The sequence below is a fragment of the Lissotriton helveticus genome, chromosome 11 (genome assembly GCF_964261635.1).
Source record: "Lissotriton helveticus chromosome 11, aLisHel1.1, whole genome shotgun sequence".
In the NCBI taxonomy this organism is placed as follows: Eukaryota; Metazoa; Chordata; class Amphibia; order Caudata; family Salamandridae; genus Lissotriton; species Lissotriton helveticus.
Genome location: NC_136072.1, coordinates 1,184,209,003 through 1,184,227,056, shown reverse-complemented (window position 1 = coordinate 1,184,227,056; position 18,054 = coordinate 1,184,209,003). Strand labels below are relative to the sequence as shown.

The window sequence follows — 18,054 nt, the reverse complement described above, 5'->3', positions numbered from 1 at the left end:
ATACCACAGTCACAGAGGGCTCAACTTCCCCGGTTACCGCCTGATTATTTCGACCTATGCGGACGATACACTGCTGTATCGTCCGGACTGGAGAACCGGAGCAGAACCTGTTGCCGCTCCTGAGGGAGGTGGTGAAGTTTGGGGCTCTATCAGGGCTAACGGTCAATTGGAATAAATCCATTGCATTCCCCCTAACCCCGGCGACGGAGCAATTCGAAATGGAGTATCCATTAAGGTGGACAACGGACTCGGTGAGATATCTGGGGATACAATTGCATACAGACCCGGATGTAGTTATGCGCGAAAACTATGGAACTGCCATGGCGAGACTGGAGGACAAAATCGAGGTCTGGACGGTGTAACAACAGGATAATTTGCCCTATTTGGATTAGTGATGACTGATAGTCCACTGCCATCTCAGTATATTGCTATGAATCCTTTATTTCAGCCTATTTGTAGGGTTTGCCTATTGGCTTTGGCATGATTCTGTGCCTTCTTTGCCTCTTTTCGGGCCTAGAGGCCTAAACTAGAGAGCATCCATCTTTGTCTTGCCTCTGCTGACTGAGGCGCTTTCAGGGTAAAGGTGATGTTTAGAGTTAAGTTGTTATTCACTAGTTAGAAACCGGTGAGGACCGGCCCTTTATCGAAGGATTGTATTTTTCCTGGGCTCTAGACTCAACTACAGCTGGCCACTGTGGAAGAGCAGAGGGTGCGGGACTTGGCACAGGAATTCGGTGGGAGGCCGGGTGCATGCTGGAAACTTCCATGGGTAGAGAGCCCTCTATATTATCAAAGTGCAGAGAGGCAGAGCTGTCAGATGGATCCTGGAGCTGAAGAGAACGGTCAGTTGGTCTTTGGAGTTGAAGCAGTCAGAGATGATTTTTGGAGTTGGAACTGTCAGCTGGAGCTGCCAGTTTGTCAGAATGTATTGAAGCAGTTGCCAGTCAGATGGAAGAGTTGGAGCTGCGAGTTGGAGCTTTTGGAGCAGTTGAACCAGTGGAGTGAAGTTAGCACGTTGGTGATGGTGCAGGAGAGAGAGTCCTGATTCCAACAGGGAGAGAGCAACGTGTGGAGCAGACAGATGAAGTTGGTCCAAGAGCTAGTGACCAATTGTTAACATCAATGAAGAGAGGAAGAGATCAAGAATCCTGTAAGGCTAAAACGCAGGAGTGGTAGCGACAGAGACTGAGTCCAGAAGAGGGTTCGAGTCGGAACCAAGGCAACGTAGACGAGGCGTAGCGGTGCAGACGTATATTCGTGAGCCATAGTGGGAGAGCAGAGTCCCGAGCGAGTGAAGACCTGAGAGAGTGAGGGATCAGCTCCGCTGCTGAGATGGAAAGACGCACGTACAAGGTGAGGCGTTCTGAGTTAGTGTAGAATACATATAATCATTCATTCTCCTCCCTTTTTAGGTTGTAGATGGAGACTAATTTCAACCATGTCTAGATTGCTAATGCTATTATGTTTAAATGTAGAATAAAGATATAATGTCCAAAACATATATTTGAGTGTTGTTTCCATGATAGGACCAACCTTTCTTTTCAACCAGGTGCTGTCATCTAGAAGGATGAGGAGTTCCCTTCTAGCAGGTAACTGAGAAATGGAGGACTGGATGGTTTTTAGCAGGAGAGAACTCCCAAATAAGATAATTAGATAACTCTTCTAAATTAGGAATAGTACACATCGTCAGTGCACCTTAGGTGTACCGCCGACCCACATAGAACACCCCACTGGGAGACAACAGGTTCACCAGCTGGAAGCGTAGGTGATATCGATCCTAAGAGTTAGGGACTAAGTCGAAACACGTTAAATTAAATGAGTCGAAAGACGTTAAATTAAATGAGTCGAAAGACGTTAAATTAAATAAGTCGAAAGACAAGAAAGAAATGAGTCGAAAGACGTTAAATTAAATAAGTAGAAAGACAAGAAAGAAATAAGTCGAAAGACGTTAAATTGAACAAGATGAGGTAAATATAGGATAAGACATGAGAGTAGTTTTAATGGTATAGGCTTGTAAATAGCTATGAGAATCACCTTCTCAGGTGAGTCCTCCAAGTATCTTGTAAATAGTGACCTGAGGAGAGTGTATTTGCGTGACGACTGGGTTAGCCACGTTTGGTGAGCTGCCTGTTCTAAAAATCCGGTCGTTACAGACGGCTCTACCGCTCTCGCTGATAGGTAGAATTTCGATCATGAAAATGATTGTATTGCCAAGGTTACTGTATCTGTTTACAAATATACCGATGGTACTGCCAAAATGCTTCTTTGGGCGCCTCAAGTCTCTGATGATAAAGCTGGCATGGGCGGGAAAGCAGGCCAGGGTGCAGTGGAATGTCATGGTGTTACCATACCGCCTTGGTGGTTTGGTGGCTCCTGACTTCGAACTATACTTCAGAGTAGCGCAGGGCGCGGTTGTACATAGTTGGATACATTACAAAGAGACTGCGCCGTATGTTCAACTTGAGAGACTCTATGCAGCACGTAGGCCGCTGCCGGCTGCTGTATTTGACCCAGCGGACAGACGCACGGGTTTGTTGGATTCACTGAACTCGCCCAGACATGCATGGCAGGCATTGCTGCAGTGTCACTCGGGGGCGCTGCTGTACTCCCCATCGATGCCCATTGAGTGGATGGCTTGGCTTTCGCCGTGCTTGGAAAAGGGTGTGGTCATGGCGGGAGACATGTTGGAGGAGGGGACGCTTAAAACGCTAGCTGCAGTGCTACCCCCAGACATGGTGCCGACTGGGCTACAGCGCTTCCACTTTCACAGAGTCAGGGGGCATGGCGGGAGCAGTTGGGTGACGCCTTAGCAGAACCGGCTGAATTGTTGGAACTCACGCACGTTATTAAGACAATTGCCCCCCGGAAAATGGTTTCCACTCTATATAGGATGACTATTACATGCAGAGCTACAGGGTATACTAAGGCACGGCTTGAGTGGCAGAGGGACTTGGGGATTGCAGTTGACGATGATATGTGGAGATACTGTTGCAACAACACAAGGTGGATTTCCTTAAACGGAAGACATAGATTAATACACTTCAAATTTATCAATAGAGTTTATCATACGCCGGAAAGATTGTGCAGATTTGGTCTGCGAGACGACGCGACCTGTGACAGATGCGGGGCTAGAAATGCGGGGTTCATGCATTTATCCTGGGAGTGCCACGGGGTGCAGCAATACTGGGACAAAGTGTTTCATACTTTAGGTATGATAATAGATGCTGAGCTCGCACCGTCCCCCGCACTGGCCCTACTGGGTTATTCGAAGGGACTACCTAAGGCCCAGAGACGTTTGGTAGATATGGCATTGCTGTTGGCTAAGCGCAGACTGGCTGGCGGCTGGATGAGGGGCCCGCTCCCTACGTTAGACCAATGGGACAGGGACCTGACCTATTGTTGTACTCAGACAGAGAACTACAGTGACCTATTACCACTAAAGAACAAGCCTAAGAACTTTTGGGGGCTATATGTGGAATATAAAAAACGCCTAGCCACTATGGCAGAGGAAGCAGGAGGGAGGGAGGGGGACCTCTTGCCAGGGCTGCAAGATCATGTAATTAATACCACATTGGAGAGTTGAATACTGTAAGTTCGTAGAGGTACATGTCAGATGGGGTCGCTGTCACGCCTGAAGCCTCCCACGAACATGAGGAAAAACGAGAGCCAGTATGAGGTATAGGGACACACCTTATGATAACGGAGTGTGCTGTAGAGTTGTAGGCATTGGTTACAGTTGGGTTATAGGTTTGTTATAACATAAAATAAAAGCGGAAAATGTGAAGGTATTGTTTTGTATGTTGCAAGCATCATTGTCAGGTGAAAGCTGCGAAGACTTGCAATTAACGCCGCCCGACCTCCGGGATGTGGGCTGAACGGCTGTGTTTGACCAGTATATCCAGCGAGCAATGCTGCCCTGGGAGAGACGCGACTTTTTCTGATTGTGTGTAATGTACCTGACACGGTTAAAAATAAATTTTAAAAAACAAAAAACTCTTACTGGAATTATCAAAGGATTTACCAAGGGCTATATATTAAAAAAGAGAAGCCTCTCAGCTCAAATACCTCTCCTGGGGTCCTTCCCCATACACAATAACAGTCAACACACCATGTGATTGTAAGGAAAGTGTCCAGTGCCCTCATTGACACCCTCAAGACACCGCCGCGGCAAAAGAAGTCAACGCGACCTGTGAGTGCTTGAGTAAGGGCAACCTTTGTTCCCAGACTTTCATGAAAGCCCTCTGTCCCTGGCACTGCCACAATAACACAACTCAACAAGTGATTGGTGCAAATAAACACATTACCTGTTGTCCTTCAAGCAAAGGCTCATGTATGTTTCCCTCTGACAAGCACAAGGAAAGCCGACAAAGCAGCGAACACAAGACGTGGCTCACCTTGTTGGATGAGAAGATGTTCTTGGGAGCTCCGGGGGAAATGAAGGACAGCTGCCGCTGAAGCCAGAGAAGCTCCTTTTGTGACTGTTTCAGCAGGTGCTCAACGTCACTTGGCCTCTGCCCCGTCAGCCCTTCCTGTGGAACAAAAAGTGTTGTCATCAGTGGTGGGCATTCCAAGGCAGCCAAGAGTCTCATGCAAACTTTCATTACCACTGACCAGAACATTCGAGTCCAGGGCCCACAACAACTACTGCCAATATCCCCTCCACCACCAGCTTGTTCCAGTGACCCTGATGCAAGATATTGTACCCTGCAGATACCGCCTGTGTTACATTGGGATCCGAAATATTTTGTGCCCAAGTTTCAGTTACAAAAACATAGTTGAGATTATAGGGCTGAATAAAGTCAGAGAATTCAATTGTATTATTAAGTGAGCGCGCATTAATGAGACATCTCATCTGCTTTAACAAGCTGTCCTGATGAACACACAGCCCGGGAAGCTTTTGACTCAAAAAAGTCACAGCTTTGAGGTGATGCAAGCAGGTTTGGGGGCGATTCACAGCTCAGCAAACTCTGCTATATGACTCTGAAGCCTCCAGCTTGAGCGGGGGACAAGATCGACCAATGCCGCTACCCCATACAGGGCCTGACTGGCCATAGCGGGAACCGGGCCTTTCCCGCTGGACTTGGTTTGGGCCCAATTTCATCTCCCCCTCTGTCCAAAGCATCGTCTGTGCCTGTGCACCACAACAGGCTCCATGCAGGACCTGTGGAGCATCAAGGACAACCAAAGACATCTCCCTTGACATAATGGAGTCACTCCCCTGCAACCGCAGGCACCATATCATGACTGACTGGTCTGCTGCTCCTGAACTCCTATGGACTCTGAAGGCTCCAGCAACACAGGTGGTAGGTTCCCAAGTTCCTCGAGGTCCGAGCTGCCCTCTCACCAAGCTTGAGGTCAGAAAACCTTGTGGGGGCTGCAATACCCATACCTCTGTGCACTGTGTACTTTTGCAAGTGCATATACTTCTTGCATTCCCAAAACAAGTGCACTGGGCTCCGAGTAGCACCAACCACTGGCACCATTTCCTCCAAAGAACTTTGGCCTCCTCACACCGAGTGCCCTGCGGGCCGTTGCTTTGTAAATCTGCTCAAGGTCCCCTCATGACTCCTGTGCCTCCAGCCTGTGGGTCCTCTTGAGGGTCATCTTTGCTTTTCTTGGGCTCCCCTGGTTGTTCCAGGTCTGCCCTGACTCCCCTGTGTTTGGTGAGTCTCCTGGACATTGCTGGTCCGAACTGTAACTTTGCTTGACCATCTTTGTGGGTTGCCGCTGCCAATGCTTATTGGTACTACAGCCAGACACTGACCCCTCAGCACTAGACATCCTTTGTGGGACAGCTCGCATCCAGCTCCTGGTCATTCTCGATTTCTCCTGGTCCCCTTGGCGGCAGAGTCACGAACCCCCTTGTCTATCAAGTCATTGGTCACCTGAAGTGACCCAGACTCTGTCTTCTCTGCTTTCAGGTACTCTTCATCTAGAATCTACCTTTGGATCCCATATGACACTTTTCTTCTTTCCCGCAGTGGCATTTCCTTGAATTCCTCCATTGAGATCGATGACGGTTTCCGACACCACTTCAGCCCTATGCACCCGGCTTCCCTGGGATAGGTAACTCTGGTACTATGGTATCCACGGGTGAGGTGGCTCTTCAACCTCCTATGATACAAAGGACTTCCTTGTAATCCAATGGGAAGGGTCCGTAAACTTTAAAACTGCAACAGCAGCGCTCCCATTAAATTGTATGGCGCACGCTGTCTATTCCCACAATGAACCTGTCCTCCGTGGGGTCCCTACTTACTCACCTTGGGTGGTTCCTTTGGTTCCCAGCGATTCTAAATCCTCTAGACACTCTCTTGACTCGAGTTGTGGTTCTTATGCCTCTATTTTAGTATATGATCTGGTCTCCCCCTGGAGCCCACTGTGTACTAGTGCTACTTACGATTGTTTCTGTGCTATAGTAATGGTGCTTTGTGTTTATCAGTGTGTGGTAGATACTGTGAGCTATTTAGAGTGAGTTATAATAATAAATACATATTTTTATAACTACTGTGTGGTTCTCCTTTCATTTAACCAATACTATAAGGTTGCATTCTGGTAAAACAAGCTGCTTAACATTCCTTCAAGATTAAGCCTGAAGACTGCTCTCCACAGCTACCACTTGGATAGCTTTCTAAGGTTATGTTTGACCTCTTAAATCACTATAAGGGTTTTTCTAGACTGGTGCAAGGTGCCCACTTTAATTAGTGGACAGCATTTACCAGCCTACCTTCTCACAACGAATTCCCAAAAGTAACGTCCCCCGGAGTTAAAATACTAATTGCGTTGGAATGGAGAATGCGTAGTAACAGATTGCATTGTAAAGCCCTGCATCATAAAAGTTTTTTGCGGATCAATAAAATGCGGGGTAATGGCATGTGGAGTAAAAAATGCGGGGTAAATTCCTATAATGCCTTAATTCCCTCAAAGGAATGTTTTAAAATAGTGAATATCCTTCCAGGCCATAAAACTCTGATGAACACGGATTTATTACAATCGTTTTTTGTGGCTCTGGCTGTAGTTTTCCAAACTAAGATTTGCAGCATCTTTTCAGAATTTTCCAACACTCAGAAACTTGTGCAGTTTGGAGACCATCGCTCATGCTGCCGCGGTGGCTAATATTACGAATGTGTCCTCTTTTTCATTGCTTTCTATCCCTCAAGTGACAGAGAATACTCTTCATTTCTCTGAGGCGATAAATGTTACTACTTTGTCCTCTTTCCCTTTGCTTTCTATTTCTCAAGTGAAAGCATTCCTATTGAATATTAAGTCTGGATCCCCTATTGATCCGTTCCCACCAAAGATTTTCTGGTCTCTGATGCGGTGGCTACCGAACTGATGCCGACACTCAACTCTGTGATTGAATCTGGCTGTTTTCGGAAGGCGTGGAAGGAAGCAATAGTGATTCCTTTGACTAAAAAAGAAAATCTGGACTCTAAAGAATTTAAAAAGTACAGTCCCATTTCCTTGCTGCTGTTACCTGCTGACGTTCTGGAAAAACACACAAATCAAGAACTGGTGGCCATGATTGACGGCCATCAGTGATCCGCTGGACCCTTCTCAAGCTGGCTTCAGAAGTGGGCACAGTGCTGAATCTGCGCTGGTGGCAGTGGTGGACAATATTAGATCAACAGTAGATGTGGGTGAGGCTGCGGTACTCATGAAAAGGGGGGGCCCTCGGCCCCCCCGCACGCATGGCGGCGCGGCGACCGTCTCACTTCCTCTCCCCGCGGGTCCTTCGACGGTGGGGGCGTGCCCTGGGGGCGCGGCCCACCGCCGATTGGCCGGCGCCCCTCCTGACCCGGATTCAATGGACTGGTTCCGGGTCGGGGGGGGCGGGCGTTAGGAGGGGCCACCCGGCCCCTCGGGAATAAGAGGTAGGGAGCGCCCAGGAGACCCCCTTGTCCCTGGACGCTCCCTCGCTGAACGTTGTGCCCCGCGTTCGGGGCTTCTTTGTTTTATTGATTTTTTCCCGTTTTTCTCTTGCAGGTTGTTGGGGTCGGCGCCGTGGACAAACGAGCCGCGTGGAGCCAGCAGTATCGGCAAGAGGAGCCGCGGCATCGCCTTTTCGGCGTCGGGACGGCGAGAGGAGACTCCGTCGGGGAACTCGTGGCGCCGGTGTAGGTGCAGGCAAGAGCGGCTGAGGAGAGTTGTGCGGGCCGCCCCAGGCTCATCGAGGTATGGTGCGGGGTGGGTGTTTCAGGGACGGTGCATCGGCCAGCCAGTGTGTTTGGTGAGCAGCCGGTTGCGGGGGATATCCGGCTGATCTTAAAGACCGAAAAACAGGGCTAGAGGAGCTCCAGCACGGCGCATGCATAAGATATTGCTGGAGTATTTATTTATAACAATAAGGAGCGGGCAGTTTGTTGTGTATCATTTGTTCCCTTGATTCGCGCCTTCCGGTTTCCCGCGCTTGTAGTCACAGGCCGGGGTGGGGACGGTATACTGAGCAAGGAGGTGAAGCAGGGTCGACCAGGGCAGGACCTGGATGGGAGACCCCATTTCGAGTTTAAATCGGTAATAGGAAGAGAAAGAACTGCAATTTTTAACAAAAGTGAATGAGTTCTTACAATTATTAGAGAACGTTTATTGATGTTTATAGATAGCTAATTGTTTTCCGGGGGGGCGCCTGTGCTTACTTTGAGATGCACGCTACACTGCAGTGTGTTCTTTATAATTCATTGTATTGGGTGTGACACAAAGTGGGCAATTTCCTGAAAGCAAGGTGACAATTTTGAAAGTTTTTCACCAATGTATATAAGTGCTTTGACAATTTGGAAAGATTTTCACCAATATATATAAGTGCTTTATTGGGCATATCCCTACAGTCATTGTGAATAAGTGCAGGTACGGGTTCAGAATTGTCCTGGCCTTCGAAAGAGTGTTATTTTGAATGTCGCGTGTACACGGTGATAACATAATTGTTTAAATTCTAGGCAATTTAACGACATTATCGGGGCCATTCACTAGCGGACAGGACGTAAGACCATCCAGCACGCAAAGGGGTGTGGACCGGAGCCGCAGACTGTTATCGCAGGCGAGGACAAAGGACTGGTCGGTAAGAGGGGTACGGGGGGCTAGCACTCATCGCTCCTGGTGGCCGTCGGGTGGGTCTACATTAGGTTTACTCACCCCCTTACATAAGCGGACAAGCCGCTAGTGTTGCGGTCGCCGTTGCATGGTGCTGAAAGCCCCCTGGTGACCCTCCATCTGAAAGGTACACACGGTTGACCGGTTGGGAACTAAGTAGGCAGCGGGTGTTTTTTGGGGTAAGCGTCATGCCAGGTCCAAGGGGTGGAAAAAGGGGGTCCAACATGGAGGCTATGATGCGGGCTATGATGCGGGAGATGAGCGACATTAAACAACAGCTAGGACAAATTAAGGAGCGGGAAGCTCGGTTGGAGGACAGAGAGGGCGAGGCACCGGGCCCGTCCGGGAGACCGATCCGCAAGAGGGTGGCACCAGTGCCAAGAGGGGAATTTGTCACCCCGCAAGGGAAACCTAGGTCCAAGAGACCCAAGGAGGCGGTCCCCACCCCAGGCCCAGTGGATCCGTTACCCACCGCACCGCCAGCGGTGGTCCCACCCCCGCATGTGCCTACACCCATTGCCCCTGTGGTGCCGGTGCCGGCAGGTCAACCAGTAGACGCTGGGTCTGCTCCCGCACCGGTGCCCACTATCCCGGGTACAGGCGGGCCACACCCGGCGCCCGCCCTGCCAGCTGTGCCAGGACCACTGGGCATAACCCCAGTGGTACCTGTTGTCCCGGGGGGTAATATAGATTCAATGCCACCCGAATTGTTGTCTCAGTTAACGGCCATGATGCCATGGCTCCAAAAAGGGGGAGCCTTCCCGAATTCTGCAGACCATGCGGCAGAGGCGGCAAGGTTTGTAGAAAAAATCAGATCGGCACCGGTCGCCGACAGTGTTGCATTGCCAATTTCTTCTCCCCTTGCAGGTCCAAGTGTTCCCCAGCTGGACGGAGTAAAAGGGCAGCCGCCCCCGGTGCCCGCACTTGGTAAGGAAGTGGCATTGCCGCTCTTGGGGGACGGTGTGATACCTTCCAGGAGCGAAAATCTAGCTCAGCATGTGTCTTTAGCTGTGAAAGAAATGATTTGGGCTGATAAATACGTGTACATTTATTCTTTATTGTTGGATAATAGGGAAATGGAGCAGGCAAAAGCACTGAAAGAGTGGATGCTCCCAAGTGAATGGAGGGCGCAGTGTACTAGATTCAGGGTTGAAGAAAATCTCAATAATTGGATGCAAGCATGGGCTGTTTTCACTGCAGTTAAGGCTGAGCATCCTCCAGATCTGCAGGCTGCATTGGCTTGCTACTCGAGCAGGATTGTGGGGTGGAGTCAACAGTATTCTGGGGAAGCATGGAAGGGTTATGATGTCAACTTTAGGAAGGCATTGGAATTCAATAGATCATTGCCATGGGACTCGGTAGATTCCATGGCTTGGCACAAACAGTTCTCTGACACTGCACCCCCCCCTCAGTTCGGTGCGGTCAAGGCGTTCACTAGACCGCAGCAGCCCTTTCGGCCCCCCCAAACGAGTGAAATACCTGGGAAATTTAGGGCAGGTGGGCCAGAGAAGAAAGGGGTGTGCTGGGATTTTAATAGGCGTACCTGCGCAAGGGCCGCGTGTAAGTTTAGGCATGCATGTTCCTCCTGTGGGCACCCCTCTCATCCAGAAACTACCTGTAGGTCCAAGCAAGGTAACACAGGACAGAGGGGTAGGGGAAAGCCATTATAAGTCAGACAGGTTACGCCCCCCCACTCCAGTGGATGTGGTGGCAATGATTCCATTGTTGAACAGATACCCTGACCACAAAGCGGCCACCCTACTCCAGGAAGGTTTTTCTAAAGGTTTTAGGATCCCGGCCGGGGGATACACAGGCAGTGCGCACTGTAGAAATCAATTATCAGTCAAACACAATCCGGCTGTTGTGGCCGCCAAAATTGACAAAGAGCTTTCCTTAGGCAGGATAACTGGCCCTTTTCCCGCAGTGCCAGTACCCAATTTTGTGTGTTCCCCACTGGGAGTTGTCCCCAAGAAAGAGAAGGGGCAATTCAGATTGATTCATAACCTGTCAGCGCCAAAGGGGGCGTCACTGAATGATGCCATTGACGAAGGTATCTGTAGTGTTAAGTACGCCTCTTTTGATCAGGCTGTTACCTTATTGCAGGCCACTGGACCCGGGGCGCTGTTGGCGAAATCAGACATAGAATCCGCCTTCCGCCTCCTCCCAGTCCACCCGGCGGACCAGCATCTTTTAGGTTTCACCTTTAGGGATAGGTTCTACATGGACAAATGCATGCCAATGGGTTGTTCTATTTCTTGCGCCTACTTTGAGATGTTTAGTTCATTTCTCGAATGGGCCATGAGACAAGTGACGGGCCATCAAAGGGTCATGCATTACTTAGATGATTTCCTCTTCCTCGGTACAGCGGGTTCTCAGGAGTGCGCACTGGCATTGCAGGAATTTTGCGTGCTCATGCGGGCTTTTGGGGTCCCGCTTGCGCCCGGGAAGACGGTGGGCCCGACCACCTGCTTGGAATTTCTGGGCATCGAGATTGACTCAATGGAGAGATGTTTTAGACTACCCAGGGACAAGGTGTGCAAATTCAAGGCATCGCTACAGTTATGCCTCCGGAAGGAGAAGGTCACTTTGCAGCAATTACAGGAGGTGGTAGGGCAACTGAATTTCGCACTAAGAATCATCCCAATGGCTCGCCCCTTCTCTCGCTCCATCGCGCACGCGATGAAGGGGCTGAGGGAAAAGCACCACCGCACGCGCCTATCGTCTGAAATTCGCCAGGATATGCTTATTTGGATGGCATTCCTGGAGGATTTTAACGGTAGAGTGGTCTGGCCCGACCCGCTCACGACATCAGCGGAGTTGGGACTATGGACTGATGCGGCCGGTAGTGTGGGCTTTGGTGCCATCCTAGGGAATAGGTGGGTCGCTCAACGATGGCCAGAAGAATGGAACACATGGGGTTTGCTCAGCAACATTGGCTTCCTGGAACTTTTTCCAATATGGGTGGCACTGATGGTTTGGCCCGAACACCTATGTAACCAATCAGTGGTGTTTTGGTCAGATAACATGACAGTGGTGGAATGTATCAATCAGCAGGGGGCGCGGTGTCCTTTCATACTTCGTCTGATCAAGGAAATTGTTCTGCGGTGCCTTAAACTGAATGCTAATTTTAGAGCCAAACATGTCCCTGGTGTTTTAAACAATGCTGCTGACTCCCTTTCTCGCTTCAAAATGCAGGTTTTCAGGGAACATCTCCCCACAGCAGACCCCTCGCCAGCACACTTCCCAGCAGTACTTTGGCAGATTGGTGCCCCAGATTACAAGACCTCGTGGTCGCTAGCCTAGCCCCCAGGACCAAGACGGCTTACGAAGGGGCGTTTCTGTCTTATTGTTCTTTCTTGGGGCCACAGTGGGAAGTGCTTTGGGCGAAAGAGGATGGGTTTGCAGCTTATTTAGAATGGATGCACAAAGAGGGGCGCTCAGTGGCAGCGGCAACCAGACATAGGGCAGCAGTGTCATTCTTCGCTCAAGCTAGGGGCTTCCGGGATCCCACTAATACCTTTATGATACGCAAGGCTTTAAGGGGATGGCGCCGTATTCAGGGACACCAGAAGGATAAGAGGAAGCCCATGGGTTTGGCCCGGCTAACAGCCTTACTGGGCATGCTGGAGATTGTTTGTAACTCGGAGTGGGAAGTGCTTCTTTTTAGGGCGGCATTCTCCCTGGCATTTTATGGGGCACTGAGAATTAGTGAACTGGTGGCAGGATCCAAGTCTGACATACTAGGTGGCTTGCAGAAGGCTGGGGTGACGATAAGGGGGGACACCATGTGGGTGACTATCCAGAAATCAAAGACCGATCAGGAAGGTAGGGGTCACACCATAGTTCTGCAACGGGCCCCCGCCAACCCGTGCTGCCCGGTGAGGCACGTAGAATCACTCATGGGACTATTGGTCGGTTCAGCAGGCAGGGCGTTGCTCTGTCACGCCGACGGGAGCCCCTTGACCAGGTATCAATTCAGGAGAGTGTTCGAAATAGGGGTTACAAAAGCGGGTCTTGATCCTAGAGATTTTGGATCCCATTCCTTCAGGATTGGGGCAGCAACTGAGGCGGTGGCGGGGGGCCTCCCAGTGGAAAGAGTGAAGACAATTGGGAGGTGGTCGTCAGACTGCTATAAACGTTATGTTCGGATTGACATGCTATGATTTCCTGTCACTCACGCTTGGTCTCTTTCCGCTCTCTTACAGTTTCTCAGACCTGTTACGCAGGGGAGGAATTTGTCGTCGGGCACCGCCAATATTCATCGGCACGGAGCGGCGAACAGGAAACAACAAAGAACAATGTCTGGATTGTCGGTCATTCATATGTGAAGCGAGCGGAATGTGTCTTCCTGTCAGGTGACAAGAAAGAAAGGGCGTCACATCTAGGGTTGAATATCACGTTCTTTGGCAGAGGAGGGTTGTGTCTTCACGAGTTTAGGGGATTCTTCCAAGGGCTGTTAGCACGCCAGCGGGCTCCACCGTCAGTGGTGGTACTTCACCTTGGGGAGAACGATTTGGCAACACTGGGCAGGCGCATCTTGATCGAGGAGATCATCTCAACAGCGGGTTGGATAGCTAGGACCTGCCCCGGGTGCACACTAGTATGGTCACAACTAATACCTCGACTTCAGTGGCGGGGGGGTCATTCGGTCAGGGCGTTGAATCACTCGGTAAAGAGGATCAACACACGGTTGGATAGGTTGTTTCGAACCCCCGTGTTACAGTCAATACCTCATGGGTGCATCTGGGGTCACAAGTATTACTTGAAGGACGGGGTTCATTTGACAGAAGAGGGTAATGTCTTATGGGCTGACAATATCTGGGCTTGGCTAGAAGGCTGGGGTAGGAGGAGTGTGTCCTTAGGCAGGGGCTAGAGGGGGAGGCCAGATCGTCGGTTAACAATACTGGCCTGTGGCGGTAAGGTCATTATCGGTGAGCACATATTTGAGGTCTGAGGGGGCGGGCATCATCCTATGGAGGTTCCCGCCCGGGGGGAGGGGCCTGCGGGCCACTCCCAGTACTCCAGGGGCAAGGTAATATGCAAAGGAGCGCGGGTAGGAGTAGTTCACGCTTTCCTTAGGCTGGTAGCCACCCCGCGCGCGTGGACTCATGACGCCACCGGCGCAGAGTAAGGGCCCTCCTTTAGTGGGTAAATGGAGTTTGGGGCGTAGACCGGGCAATTCCCGGGGTAACACTGCGCATGCGCACTTCTAGGGGGGAGGCGCAGCTTGTAGGACCTGACACCGGTAGTGACCCTGCCATATGGCCAGAAATGTACAAAAATCAAGGTAGGATGTTTAGTTTAAGCTAGGAACAACTTGTATTAGAGTTTTGTTAAGGTCAGGCTCTCAAACTTGTTGATAACAATTGTATAACTGAATGTCCTGCTGATTTTTGTATTCATTGTTGATTATGCAATTAAAACCTTTTTTAATTTCATACTTTAATAAATACGGCCGGGCGACTAGCGCCCGCCTTCCAAAAAGTAAAACACGTCTCGTGTCCACGTTCCTGGGTGTTGGGTGCCGGATTGGGGGGGAGGCGGCAGCTAGTCGCTGACCATGTGAAAAGGGGGGGCCCTCGGCCCCCCCGCACGCATGGCGGCGCGGCGACCGTCTCACTTCCTCTCCCCGCGGGTCCTTCGACGGTGGGGGCGTGCCCTGGGGGCGCGGCCCACCGCCGATTGGCCGGCGCCCCTCCTGACCCGGATTCAATGGACTGGTTCCGGGTCGGGGGGGGCGGGCGTTAGGAGGGGCCACCCGGCCCCTCGGGAATAAGAGGTAGGGAGCGCCCAGGAGACCCCCTTGTCCCTGGACGCTCCCTCGCTGAACGTTGTGCCCCGCGTTCGGGGCTTCTTTGTTTCCCACCCACCATCCCTTGGTACAAAGTTTAAGCAGCGTTATGTCCGGTTTAATGGTAAGTTTCAAAGGTATGGACCGCGGGAGAGAGTAGGCTGTTGTTGTATTTTGTGATCTGTTGTCAGGATTTTTTCCCCTTTGTAGAAAAGTGATGGGTGAAGTGAACTGTATTTGAAGATATGTGTCTTTAGGCCTTTTTTCCCTTTGTAGCTATACGTTGATATTGTGATTTTGAGTAACATGTGTGAACCGAATTGTAATTTTATGCCATGTGTCGTTAGGCCTTTTTTCCCCTTTAGCTATGCGTGGATACTGTTATTTATTAGCCAGTGTAGTTGTCCTTTAGAATTTTTTCCATAGGTCGTCGTATTTATTAGGTATGGGGCATGCGGTAAGGTCATTATCGGTGAGCACATATTTGAGGTCTGAGGGGGCGGGCATCATCCTATGGAGGTTCCCGCCCGGGGGGAGGGGCCTGCGGGCCACTACCAGTACTCCAGGGGCAAGGTAATATGCAAAGGAGCGCGGGTAGGAGTAGTTCACGCTTTCCTTAGGCTGGTAGCCACCCCGCGCGCGTGGACTCATGACGCCACCGGCGCAGAGTAAGGGCCCTCCTTTAGTGGGTAAATGGAGTTTGGGGCGTAGACCGGGCAATTCCCGGGGTAACACTGCGCATGCGCACTTCTAGGGGGGAGGCGCAGCTTGTAGGACCTGACACCGGTAGTGACCCTGCCATATGGCCAGAAATGTACAAAAATCAAGGTAGGATGTTTAGTTTAAGCTAGGAACAACTTGTATTAGAGTTTTGTTAAGGTCAGGCTCTCAAACTTGTTGATAACAATTGTATAACTGAATGTCCTGCTGATTTTTGTATTCATTGTTGATTATGCAATTAAAACCTTTTTTAATTTCATACTTTAATAAATACGGCCGGGCGACTAGCGCCCGCCTTCCAAAAAGTAAAACACGTCTCGTGTCCACGTTCCTGGGTGTTGGGTGCCGGATTGGGGGGGAGGCGGCAGCTAGTCGCTGACCATGCTATGTTAGATATGCCCGCAACCTTTGAAACAGCGCCTTCTTCACTTCTGATATCTCCATTTTTTAGTTTGGTATTGAAGACACAGACTCGGGGGCATATTACCAAGCAATAGCGATAATTATCGCTATTGCTTGGTTAGAGACAAAAATTTACCGCAGAGCTGCGGCGATTTTTATCGCAGATAAACCTTGGTGTTACCAAGGTTTATCGCAAATGCGATAAAAAACGGCCGCACTGCATGAATATCGCTGAGAAGTCAGCGATATTCATGCATTACCGAGCTAATGCTCTTAGCCATGTTATCCACCTACCATTGGATTACATGGCTAAGAACTGCTCAGGGCAGGTGTTAGCTTTTAGAGATAATCGCGCTTAGCGCGAATATCTCCAAAAGTTGGTAATAGGAGATAGCGATGTTAGCGACTGTTTCCAGTCGCTAACATCTTGGCACGCCCACTTTGCATGTCATTAGTGATAAATATCACTGACATGCAAAGCGGGGCCCAAGATGGTTGCTATCTCCTACTAGCTGTCGCTAACTGGTGTTAGCGACAGCTAGGTAATAGGGAGATCATTTTATCTCCGCTTTCTTGGCTTTTAAAGCCAAAAAAGTGGATAAACCCCCTTGATAATATGCCCCTCTGTTCTACACAGTTCTTTTCTATCTGGAAGGATCGGTCTGATAGATGTGGACAGTTTACTTCCAAACCCTTTTTTTTGCCTTGTAGGGTGCCACAAGTCTAACAACCTTGTTTCACTTGTGCGTCTCATCCTCAGCCAAGCTTATTCAATCTTTTGGTTTGAGCGTGCTATCCTGCGCTAAGGATGCGTAGATCATTGTAAGGGGCACAGATGATGTTCATTTAGCTGTCCAGAACTTTAAGAACAGCACGCTCGCTGTCAGCAACTGGATGAAGGATTTTTTTTAACCCCTTCGCAGCTGGGCAAATTCCCATGCTGTGCTGGGGGGCGGAGGGGGTGCGCACAGCGCCCCTGTGCTCATGACGAGGTCAGCTCGTCATGAGCCACGGTGGCCGTGTGCTCATGACCACACCCGTTTCTTTAGAACGTTCGCACAGCAGGGGAATTAGCCCCACGTGCAAGCATTATAAAGGTCATGATGAGCAGCACACGAGCACCGTGGCTCATGACGAGCTGACCTCGTCATGAAATTCGAAGGTGTTAATGAAATGTTGACAAAGCTAAGGGCCATATGTACAAGGGAAGTAGTGGAGCAGGTCGTTAGCCTCTGTGGCTTAACGGCACTCTCCGCCACTTCTCAGCCTTGCATTTCCTCCTTTGCTGGCAGTACACAGGCACCCTTGCACCATACTGCAAGGGTGTTTGCATGCAAGGGAGCATTGTTTATGAAGGGGGACCTTCCTGCACATAAACCATCTTTAAATGCTGCTTTGTAACTTTTGTGTGTCCTGCTTAATGCAGCACACATAGAAGTCACAAAAAGGCATTGTTTTAAATGATTGTTTATGTGCAGAAAGGGGACCTTTCTTTACATAAACAATTATTGGCCTTTTGATGTTTTCATGTGCGTTGCAAAACGCAGCACACATGAAAACAGCAAAAACAAGGATTATTGATTTCCCTGGTCTTAATTCTAGCGCTGCCTCCTATGTACGCCACCCTTGTAAACAGGGGGCATCGTGAGAATCAATGGTTGTTGTGGTGGAACGCCCACAGCAACACCCGTTGCCCCCCCTTTCACGCTAAGCAACGCATGAAAGGGGGCCAAATTTACAAGGCAGCGTTAAGCCACGTTAACCCGTACTGTGCTGGCGTCGACCATTCAACCGCCGCGAGCACTACCACGGTGGTGTTGCGCACGTACGTTGGCCGGCGCAGCCCCGCCCACTGATTAGAACTCCCGCACCATGGAGGATTTCGCGCTGCGTTCAAGGAGTTAAAGCTGACTCGTAAATAAGGCGAGACATCTATGGCCATCACAATCTCACTGTTATGGTGGCGATAGGGGCTTGCACGTATGCCCCTAAGATCCATATTTTTGTACGTCCCCACTCTATTTGATCTAACAGCTGCTGGCCGTCTGCTTTCACCA

The 18,054-nt window shown here is 50.1% G+C and overlaps 1 protein-coding gene across 1 annotated transcript in view; it reads right to left on the bottom strand.

The window, feature by feature from the left end:
• Positions 1–18,054, bottom strand: part of RIMBP2 (RIMS binding protein 2) — a 1,305,415-nt gene that overhangs the window by 1,281,034 nt on the left and 6,327 nt on the right. The window contains exon 2 of the mRNA XM_078668014.1: positions 4,395–4,529. Coding sequence (XP_078524140.1) covers positions 4,395–4,529 — 135 coding nt within the window. The remainder of the gene's footprint in view (positions 1–4,394; positions 4,530–18,054) is intronic.